The 12,363-nt window shown below is 37.2% G+C and overlaps 1 protein-coding gene across 6 annotated transcripts in view; it reads left to right on the top strand.

The window, feature by feature from the left end:
* The window catches only part of LOC306850809 (forkhead box protein N3-like), a 94,842-nt gene that overhangs the window by 50,443 nt on the left and 32,036 nt on the right, over positions 1-12,363 (top strand). For all 6 annotated transcript variants that reach the window (XM_079386700.1, XM_079386703.1, XM_079386701.1 and 3 more), the window contains exon 4: positions 9,069-9,136. In XM_079386700.1, coding sequence (XP_079242826.1) covers positions 9,069-9,136 — 68 coding nt within the window. The remainder of the gene's footprint in view (positions 1-9,068; positions 9,137-12,363) is intronic.

Raw genomic sequence — 12,363 nt, 5'->3', positions numbered from 1 at the left:
TAGATTACTGGGATATGCATATGCAGGGCGAGGTAGCGGCTCTGTTTTGTTCCAGGCCCTGTACCCTGATGTATCCCTTCCCCCTCCACCCCTCAAGTGCTGTTATACAACAGGTTTTAAATAGATTTTTACATGTTTTGAAGAAAATGAGGGGTGCTTGCCCATGCAAAACTTACTGGCACAATGTTAGGACACGGCTCAACAATAAGGCTGGCCCAGAGTGTAAGAGCATTTCCCTTTTTTTTTTTTTTTTTTTTGCCTAGTTGATGGAAAATTCATTTTGGTCAATGCTTTATCTAACATTTTTGATTATATACATGCATTTTTTGCATATAAAATATCTATTTTATGTTTTTTTTTTTTTTTATTAATTAAAAATTATTGTATATACTAAATATATACTAATATATACTATATATACTACTTGTGTATACAGTATATACATACATTATACATGCATACAATCATTTTGAAATAAAATACATAAGTAATATCTAACCATTAAAATATCAATAAAGTAAAATTGTAAATGTATTTTATTAAAAATAATGATATATATTGTTCATGTATATTATTTACTTTGCTTCATTCATTATATGCCTTATTTTGAAATTATATGTATTGTTTTATATTTAATATATTTAATTTTATAAGTTTCTTTATCTTTTAATTGTAAATTAATATAATTTATTTTACAATTATGTGGATATATGCATGTGTGTGTGTGTATATATACATAATATAATTTTGAAATATAATACAGAATGAATGAAACATAACAATTAAAAATATCAACAAAATAAAATTGTACATTTGTTTTATTTAAAATTGTATATATATATATATATATATATATATATATATATATATATATATATATATATATATATATATATATATATATATATATATAATTTATTTTATTTTTTTTATTTATTTATTTTTTAAATAAAATAATTATGTACATTACATGTACAGTTATAAATAAAAGATAAAAAAAAGATATAAATTAATTGGAGGTTAAAAAAAAAATGTAAAAAAAAGTATACATGTATTTTTTTTTTACTTTTTTTTTTACCTCCAATTAATTTATATCTTTTTTTTTTAATCTCTAGTTAAAAATGTATATATAATCACATGTGGTGGAAAGGAAGTAGAAATCTGAACTGCTGGCCTGATTGGGGAGGTAGAAACAAAATCATTACCTTTGAGACCTGCAGGATGTTTGCTAAGGCGTTGCTAAGATGATCTGACTGGTTGCTAGGTGGTTTCTCGTCGTCCAAGGCCAAAGAGTACACCCCAAGTCTCTAATTTTCCCTCCTTTAATTTAGATGATCGTCTGCCAAGCAACTAGCTGTATGATTTGCAGTATCATTCGTGCCTGTAGCACAAACAGTTTTGCACTTAAGTTGAATAGGAGTTTTTTCAAATCACTAACGTTAACTGTGAGCAACAGTAATAGTTCCTTTAGTCAAGAACAAGAGTGGCTATTGATACAAGAGCACATCAGGCCTCATGGGCTCAAATTCCATCAGCAGCTGTTTGATTATTCCCTCCTTTGAATGTGTTAAATTATACTGGCGAAACCATGGGCCAAATAATTGCAGCGGGAGATCTCATTTCTTTTTATTATGTTCAGAGAGTGGAGGGCACATAATAACATATAAATAACGTAATATCATAAAAGCTTTCCTGCTTTTTTGGTTCGGTTCTTACAGCTGATTAAAAAAAGGACCTGGGTCGTCTATCATGAGGCATGCTGTGTCCATGGCAACACATACCGTAGCTGTAACCCGATACAAAGCATATGTGCATTAGGAGTATAAGCACTGCTCTTGACTGCTAAAGAGATGCAAGGAGAAGCAGAAAGAGGGAGAGATGGCACGGTGAACTCAGCACCGCGGGGATCTTGCTCTTTCTTACTGTTCTTCAGCCAGCAGTCTTTCTTTTCCTGTGAATACCTACGCCTAACTGTTTAAATCAACAAAAGAGTTCGCTCTTATTAATTTGTAGCTTAGTGTCTTTGTAAGTGAATTCTGATCTGTTTCGTCTGTGTTTTTATTTCATTAGAATATCTTGGTACTGCACACTTTTTCTTCTTAAGTAGTAAGGATAATTATTTGTTATAAATTCCTGTAGCCAGACTTGACTTTTAATTTTTATATAATTTATCTAATTTATATATTTAAATAATTTCTGTATGTGTATATATATATATATATATACACACTGATCAAATTTTGTCAGAATTTTTAAAAATTAATTTGATTTAGAATAAGTATTATATAATATACTATATATTTATATAATTTATATAAGTACATAAAATATCATAAAATGAATATAAATAGTAAACCTGTTTGCATACAATATTAATCAATCAATTATAGAAATAATCAATTATCAAATATATATATTATAAAATTTATGTAATATAATTGTAATGTGTATATATATATAATGTGTGTATGTGTCTGTATATATAATTAAAAATACAAAATATTTTTATTAATATTATAATTTATTACATATTTATTTAATATTAAATATTTCATATTCATTTCTGCCTTTAGTGCTCAGTTTGCAAGTCTTCAACGCAAATATCTTAATCCGCAATTCAATTCACAGTGGACTTTTAAGTTATACTGTACAAGTTCTGATTTTTGTGGAGTGAATATTTTTATACTGTTCTGATTTTAGTCTCATTTATCGTGGTTATAAGGAGCAAAAGTAAATGTATTTGTATTTAGTTTGACCTTTTTGCTTGTTTTAAGGTACGCTGTGTTTTTTTATTCATTTATGGGGATAAGTGGATCAGAATTGGTGGATCCTTACATTAGTAATGACTGCGTGCTGTACTCAGGTGTAAGGTTAGTGAAAAAATCTCAAAGTTGAAAGTTAGAGATGTTTCAGTTGCTAGGCGACTAGTATGCTAATGAAGATGTTCGTCTCAAGCTGCGTCTGAGCTGTGCGAGATATGTTTTAATCACTCTCAACGGGAAAAAAGAATGAAAAAAATCAAACACATTCTGACAGAACATTGTAATTAATGGATCCGTAAAGAAATAGAGAGGTTCCATTACTTCTCACACTAAATTATCCTCAATTGTCAGGGCAGATACCTGAAGTCTGACAGCCCTGTGGAGATTAGCAAATGTGAAGTGGCAGCACTGTGTATATTCGCTTTGGCACACGGCCTCTCGACGCTCGGAGATGCCATGCACCGTAGAGCGCTCCTTCATCGCAAGAGGTCCAGAGCCAAAACAGCCCCGTCAAACCACAGTCTTGGGCTTTTAAATACAGCATGTAGACAAATGTGCTCAAAGCCCTGTGCCCACCTCTGTTTGTTCTAATTCTCAATTAGTTAATATACTCTAAGAAGATTAAGAAGGGGGAGATGACAGAGCCAATGTCTGCACATTCTGAATCTACAGGGAGGCAGAAAGTGGATAGAGGGCTAAATTGAAGATTAGACTGCTCCTGATTAGATTTGTGAAGCTCACAGTGAGCGCTGAGCGAGACAGTGAGATGGAGGAGGAATCGTACGCAAGCAGATAATTGATAGAAACTGAGCAGCTAATCCACAAAAAAAAAAAAATGGTAACCTTTGAAGCAAAACACATTCAGATCAGAAGGAACTGTCAGAAAACAGAGATGTGGATAAACCATTTCTAAACTCTGTGGGAAATGCTAAATGTGAAACCATGCTCCAGTACTTCACAAATCCCAAACAAAAAGGTCAGGAAATTGATATTTGCTGTCACAAATGATCAGTGTTTGGGAATGCAAACAGTACGGAGCATGGAAAAATCATGACTAAGGGAGGAAGATTGCATTGGAGGAGATGAAAAGATAAAGAGAAAATTCGTGACTGAATTTGGGAACTTTGATCATATTTGAAGTACTCATATTCTTCACAAATGTTCTCAAGTAGTACATTTGGTCAAAATGTATTAATTTGCAGTTTACATGCTGTTTCAACACTCACCGTAGTTTATCTTTTCTATTTTTATCATTTATATTATTTTCTATTTTTTATATTTATTACATGTGTCCATATGTATGTTTATATGATTTAAAATGTAATTTTTATTTATATAAATTTATATATACTGTATACACACACACAGATAGATAGATAGATAGATAGATAGATAGATAGATAGATAGATAGATAGATAGATAGATAGATAGATAGACTGAACAAAATTATAAATGCAACACTTTTGTTTTTGCCCCCATTTTTCATGAGCTGAACTCAAAGATATAAGACTTTTTCTATGTACACAAAAGGCCTATTTCTCTCAAATATTGTTCACAAATCTGTCTAAATCTGTGTTAGTGAGCACTTCTCCTTTGCCGAGATAATCCATCCACCTCACAGGTGTGGCATATCAAGATGCTGATTAGACAGTGTGATTATTGCACAGGTGTGCCTTAGGCTGGCCACAATAAAAGGCCACTCTAAAATGTGCAGTTTTATCTCACAGCTCAATGTCGCTAATTTTAAGGGAGCATGCAACTGGCATGCTGACTGCAGGAATGTCCACCAGAGCTGTTGCCCATGAATTGAATGTTTATTTCTCTACCATAAGCCGTCTCCAAAGGCGTTTCAGAGAATTCGGCATTACATCCAACCGGCCTCACAACCGCAGACCACGTGTAACCACACCAGCCCAGGACCTCCACATCAAGCAGCTTCACCTCCAAGATCGTCTGAGACCAGCCACCCGGACAGCTGCTGCAACAATCGGTTTCCATAACCAAAGAATTTCTGCACAAACTGTCAGAAACCGTCTCAGGGAAGCTCATCTGCATGCTCGTCGTATTCATCGGGGTCTCGACCTGACTGCAGTTCGTCGTCGTAACCGAATTGAGTGGGCAAATGCTCACATTCGATGGCGTCTGGCACTTTGGAGAGGCGTTCTCTTCACAGATGAATCCCGGTTTTCACTGTACAGGGCAGATGGCAGACATCGTGTATGGCGTCGTGTGGGTGAGCGGTTTGCTGATATCAGCGTTGTGGATCGAGTGGCCCATGGTGGCGGTGGGGTTATGGTATGGGCAAGTGTATGTTATGGACAACGACCACAGGTGCATTTTATTGATGGCATTTTGAATGCACAGAGATACCGTGACGAGATCCTGAGGCCCATTGTTGTGCCATTCATCCACGACCATCACCTGATGTTGCAACATGATAATGCACGGCCCCATGTTGCAAGGATCTGTACACAATTCCTGGAAGCTGAAATCATCCCAGTTCTTGCATGGCCAGCATACTCACCGGACATGTCACCCATTGAGCATGTTTGGGATGCTCTGGATCGGCTTATATGACAGTGTGTTCCAGTTCCTGCCAATATCCAGCAACTTCGCACAGCCGTTGAAGAGGAGTGGACCACCTGATCAACTCTATGCGAAGGAGATGTGTTACACTGCGTGAGGAAAATGGTGGTCACACCAGATACTGACTTATTTTCAGACGCCCCCAATAGAGTAAAACTGCACATTTTAGAGTGGCCTTTTATTGTGGCCAGCCTAAGGCACACCTGTGCAATAATCATGCTGTCTAATCAGCATCTTGATATGCCACACCTGTGAGGTGGATGGATTATCTTGGCAAAGGAGAAGTGCTCACTAACACAGATTTACACAGATTTCTGAACAATATTTGAAAGAAATAGGCCTTTTGTGTACATAGAAAAAGTCTTAAATCTTTGAGTTCAGCTCATGAAAAATGGGGGCAAAAAAAAACTGTTGCATTTATAATTTTTTTCAGTGTATATATGCACACAAATACGCACACACATATATTTATATTTATATATTTAGTAATAATTAAAAAAAAAAAAAAATCAAAAATATCAAAATATAATTATACAATATTATTTAGTAATACAATTTGTTTCTATACTGATTATATAATGTAATATCACTATTTTTTCTATGTATGCTTAACTTTTTTTATTAATACAATAATGGTTACATTTTATTATAAAATAAGTACTAAATTTATCATATAATTTGATTTATTATACTAATATGTCAAATAATATACTGAACCGCAGGCATCTGAGTATGATGTTGTTTTGTTTCGGTGATCTGTTGTTCCTTACATTTTCTCAGATACCTTTTGAGTTTGCACACACATCCTGCCTCACACCATCACTTCTTTTCATGAAGGACCTGTTGACCTCCTTCTCCAAAGGATGTCCATGATCACCAAAAAAGATCAATAGCTTTTATATGTCAGCAATCCTGAAGTCTGATTCTTGCAGCCAGCAGAGTAACTTTCTTTCTTTTTTCCTGTTCATCACATTCGAATGTCTATTTTCTGGCATTTTATTAAACCAGTAATACAAATAAAAAAAAAATAAACATCCAATTTTCCTGCCTGAGTGACAGCACAGAGTGCTAACATGGTTTTCCTGATCGCTCGGTTCATTTGTGCCAAAAAAAAGGTCTCACCAGTCAGTGGTGTGTAATTCAGCTGAAGAGTTCCCACTGTGTAGCTGCATACTGAAGTCTGCAGCACCATCACCTGAGCTGGCCTGTCATCTCACCACCAGAAAGTAATGATTGAAGCTACGAGGGCTCAATTTGAAAGAGGATGTAATGACTAGGTTGCTGCATAGTCACATCTCAACATTGCATAAGGCTCCATGTTTTGCTTACTTGGTCAGAAGCTGTTTGCTGGTTCCTGGGGTAGAAGTAATGTAGTTCACATACAAAAACCTGCCATTGGACCCAAAGTTTACTACTTGGTTGTTGAAGGTTTACTAGTTTTAGACTTTTTTTTAGATTAGTTTTTTTTTTCTAGTTTATTACACTTTTGATTAGCTTTAGCTGTTACTGCAGTTAGGAATACCACAGTCTGTTAGGATCAGTAACCACACCTCCTCTGTCCTCACTCTAAACACTGGGGTACCACAGGGCTGTGTGCTGAGCCTAATCCTCTACTCCCTTTTCACCCACGACTGCATACCTGTACATGGCTCTAACTCCATGATCAAGTTTGCAGATGACACCACGGTGGTTGGCCTGATCAGCGGCAATGGTGAGACGGCCTACAGGGCTGAGGTTCAGCATCTAGGCACGTGGTGTGCCAACAACAACCTTGAACTCAACACCCAGAAGACCACTGGCGGACTAAGAAGGACCACACACACACTCTCATCTACATTGATGGGCCGAAGTGGAGCGCGTGATACGCTTCAAGTTCCTTGGTGTCCATCTCTCTGAGGATCTTTTCTGGACCCTCAATACCTCCATACTGATCATAAAGGCATGACAGCGCCTTTACTTCCTTAGGAAACTAAGGGAAGCTCACCTGTCCCCCCACATCCTGCTGAACTTTTACTGTTCTCACAAACTGCATCACAGTGAGGTATGGCAACGGCACTGTTTCGGACCAGAAAGCCCACCAGCGGGTGGTGAAAACTGCCCAATACACCACTGGTGTCGGGCTACCCTCCATCAAAGACATTTACCACAAACGCTGCCTAAGGAGAGTGAGAAGTATCATCAAAGACTCCTCTCACCCCAATCACAGGCTGTTCACTCCTCTCCCATCGGGGCGACGTTATAGGAGTCTTTGTTGTTGCACCAGCAGACTCAGGAACAGTTTCTTTCCCTCAGCTGTCAGCCTACTGAACTCCAATCTCAGGTGCTGAACACTACATCCAAGATGGACCACCTAATGGTTAAAAACAAAACAAAAAAAGTGTACTGTTCAATAAACTGTCTGCACTCTTCACTCACAATGTTCTTATTATTCCCTCTGTTATTTTGCACATTTCTCTGATATTTTGCACATACCTCCGGATGCCGTTAAGGTCATTGGCCATATATAAACACATTCTATTTACATACCTCACTGTATAATGCACCTTCTGTTTATACTTCCTTGCGACCTAAGTTGTATGTACAGTCATTTGCACTGAGCTAGTCTCTTCCCCTCTACCTCATAACCTTCACTATATGTCATAAAACTTAATGTATATACACATATTTTTTATATTTATTTATATACTTTGTTATTTGCACTTCTGGTTAGATGCTAACTGCATTTCTTCGGCTCTGTACTTGTACTCTGCACAGTGACAAAGTTGAATCTAATCTATCTAATCTAATTCACATGGTAAAACCCTGTAGAAAAGTTGTTTTGAAATTCATCTTTACCCCAAAATGAAAATATGCTGAAAATTTACTCACCCTCAGGCCATCTTAGATGTAGATGGGTTTGTTTCTTCATCAGATCAGATTTGGAGAAATTTTCCAATTTATTTTTTGCAGAGAATGGGTGCCGTCAGAATGAGAGTCCAAACAGCTGATAAAAACATCACAATAATCCACATGACTCCAGTCCATCAATTAATGTATTTTGAAGTGAAAGTGTATGTTTGTATGAAGCAAATCCATCATTAAGACGTTTTTAAAGTCAAATGTCTCGTTTGAATCAGGAGTGAAATATGCACAGATATAAATATAAAGGTGGATTTTGATGTGAGAAGACAACAGAGGCTTTTTCACTTAAGGAAATTATGAATTTAGGACTGATGTTCTGGAGTTGTGTTGATTACTGTTTGAACTCTCACTCTGACGGCACCCATTCACTGCAGAGGATTCATTGGTGAGCAAGTGATGTAATGCTACTTTTTTTTTTTAAATAGCCATGCATAATCAGACAGATATCTTTGGTAATTGCATAGCAACATGAAGCTTTGCTCCTCTCTAGCTGCATCAGTTAATGTTATTAATGTAAAACTGTGATAACATGATCTCATAACTTTAACTTTAACTGTGATCCTGTATTAATTTATGATTTTACAGTATCAACATAAAAACTGGCAGAAGCTACATTCACCATGGTAATTCTTTGTGGATATGCACTCTCTCTGTCTGTCTCACTCTTGCTACCTCTGTCTTTTGGCACTGTTTATCTCTTAAAATATCTTTCATGCTGTTTCGTTGTCTGTTTTTCAGGATTGCAGTCCATCTGTCAGTTGTACATCATCTGTTTGTGTCACTTTCTCATCATTCTCTCCACTGTGTTTTCTTTACAGTATGTCCAGTCCTCCGATTTGGCCAGGAAGTCCCTTTTACAGAAAAAACAAGGGAGTCCTGCTACAAGGTAGAGTGACGTGTCTTACTGTATTTACACGCTTTGAACCATTTTGTCCTTAATGTGTCATTGGTTCCACTGACATGTGCTCTTTATTTATTTTACCCGCATCAGTTCTACTACAAGAAGGGATCTTGGTTTATTTGCATGCTCTTTAGATGAGCCTTTCCATCAACAAAAGGCTCATATTCATGTACCTGGCTAGCTCCTAAAGGAATTAGCTGGGTGGGTGTTTATTTGCTTTGTTTGCCCTGGTTTAAAAAGAGCTGCTTCAAATCGGAGACTGTTTTTCTTCACTTCTTTTCAATGTGGTATTTGGATCCCGCCAGCCTTTCAGTTGTTTCCTCTCTCTGTCTCATTCTGTAATCCTGAGAAATGTTTCCCTCAGTTGTGACGTGCAAGTCCTTTTCCCTATTGTTGAACAAACTTGTTGAAGTGTAAAGTATTCAAAGAAAGCTAAATGGATAAAATGAGACAAATGATTGACTGAAGATTGGTAATGTCCTGGCCTAAACTTTGTTCCTTAGCCCTGTATGGTGCATACATATGGCTTTCATTTACTCTCATTTTACAGAAAAGGATATAGCGTAATATATTGGAAATAAAATTAAAATGCTTAAAGTAACAGATAATATGCTGCTTTAGTGTGTAAGAGTTCTAATTATTGAAATACAACACTTAATTCAGGAAGATTTTTTTTTTCTTAAAATAATTTTTTTTTCATATGGCAACATTATGCTTTCTTGAATTTTCCTCTTTTGAAGGAATGGTATTTAATGGTAATATTGTGAAATATTATTACAATTTAAAATAAGTTTTCTGTATTTCTTTGATGGCAATCCTTAAATTATTTATTGTGCTGATTTGCTGCACAAGAAACATTAGCCTCAGCAGGCAAAGGATTGGATGGGTCGCTGTGCACTTTTCCTCAGTATCTCGTCCCAGGACTTGCAGAGTAAATGTCACGATAACAGTAACAGTGTTTTTAGTTTATTTAGTCAATGCAAAAGTAGCAGTAAGTAACGTTTTAAAGATAATAGACTTCCTATTTGCTGCATGAGAATTTTGCTGCTTTTTATTGCTAGAGATGGTGGGTAGAGGACAGGAAGTTATGCATGGAATCACATGCCTGGTTCATGTGCGTAAAGCACTGTTTGGTTGCAGTGAACCAATCCACCTCTTAACAGTTTTATCCAATTTAAAACCAATGCCTACTGTGGTCCAATGATACAAGTGGTTGACTTATTGACAAGCCCGGAAGCGGTTCTTTAGCCACCTAAATGAATTTGCATTCAGCGCACCTAAGATGTGATCTATATTTCATTTGACTGGAAATTAATTTGCGCCAAACTCTGAAGACATTGACCGATGGCTTGGATTGTTTCACTTGAAATAGATATTCTTGTCCTGAAAATTTCCTTGTTCAAATCTCTCCTTAGTATGTGCTGGATTCCCTCCACATGTATACTCATGCATGTGAATCGCAGTAATCAGAGATTTAATTAACCTGTGGCATTTAAAGCGGCACACTAATGGAAGTGCGGTGTGAGAGCTGTTATTATAAATGTTTTTCATTCGAGGTGCGAGTGTGACACTCACAGCAGTCCAAAGCCCAGCAGACATCCACCTCCAACAGCACCACGGCAGTGCAGCTTTAGCTGCTCACTCACAGCCTGATCATTATTTTGCTTTTTTTACATAAACCCCTGCACCATAATGAGTATCTGATGTGTGCGAATGAGTGCCTAGTTATATATAATCGCTTATATATCATCACCCATCACCCTCTTAAACATGCTTAAATGACAGAGAAAATCACAACACCCTCTCGAAGAGGGGCTTTTGAACGCTGCATTGAGGTGCCGTGCAGGCAGCGACTTGTTCGGTATAATTGGCAGTTAGCTGTGTGTTTTGTAAACTCTTTTGTGGCTGTGATATTATCTGACGCATGGGGAGGCGACAGCGATACACCTGCAACGGCTGCCACATTTGTAGGAGGGACATCTGCTGAGCTCAGAAGTGCTAGCGCACACTAACGCACATTCGCATATACTGCGTCCATCGCATCCTTCTTTCTCAGATATGCCATTAAACATTAAAGTGAAGTTTTCTTCTGCTTGTAAAGGCCCTGTCTGTTGCATAGCTATTGAAACATCAGTTAGATCTAAGATGCTAGCTTGACATAAATAGATATAATTAGTTTTTAAAAGGCAAAAAAGTTAAGGCTAAATAATACTTTTTATGAGAAAGATGGATTTGGAATGGGTTCAACAAAGGAAGGAGAAGAAAGTGCAAGCCAGCTTCATTTTTCAAGGAGGTTTTGCTCTTTGGTTTTGTAACAAATACTGAATGAGCATTGGAATGAATTGCTCTCGGTTTGTCTGCTAGCACTGGTGTCTCACTAAATAGTTGAAATGTCTCTGGGAATCCTGGGAGTGACATGGGATGATGTTTGATGGAGTGACAGGCAAATGAGCTGTTTAGTGTTTATGCGGAACGTGACTGACTTGCATCCTCAGATATCATTTGAAAAGTACAAAGAGACTAAAATATTTATGTTTTAGTGTTCTTATACTCTCTGAGATGAAGATTCTCTATGAAGTCACTATTGGCTTTTATTGGTGACAGGTCGATCTCTGGCACATTGTCAGTCATGGCAGCCCAGAGGCCATTTAGTTTCAAAATGGCTTTCTTTGAAGTCTACTAGAAACTTCATAACATGTCATAAAAAAGTAAAAAGTAAAGTCGTGACGTATTGTCAAGTATGGTGACCCATACTCGAAATTGGTGCTCTGCGTTTAACCCATCCAAGTGCACACACACAGCAGTGAGTAGTGAACAAATGCACACACACACACACACACCCGGAGCAGTGGGCAGCCATGCTGCAGCGCCCGGGGAGCAGTTGGGGGTTCGGTGCCTTGCTCAAGGGCACCTCAGTCGTGGTTTTGAGGGTGGAGAGAGCGCTGGACATTCACTCCCCCCACCTACAATCCCTGCCGGCCGGGGACTCGAACCCGCAACCTTTCGATTACGAGTCCGACTCTCTAACCATTAGGCCACGACTTCCGTCATAATTTGTAAGCGAGTGTGAACACAGATTGGGGGCATGTGTAGCCTAGTCGGTAAAGTCAACTGGAATTTCAATTTGCATACCATTTTAAGTACATAATGTAATGTTTTTCTAGATGAAACATTATATTCCATCTAGGGCCATTAGGAATTGATCGTATACT

The sequence above is a fragment of the Barbus barbus genome, assembly GCF_936440315.1.
Source record: "Barbus barbus genome assembly, chromosome: 30".
Classification (NCBI taxonomy): domain Eukaryota; kingdom Metazoa; phylum Chordata; class Actinopteri; order Cypriniformes; family Cyprinidae; genus Barbus; species Barbus barbus.
The sequence above is the reverse complement of the archived record's forward strand: the minus strand, read 5'-3'. Positions and strand labels throughout refer to the sequence as shown.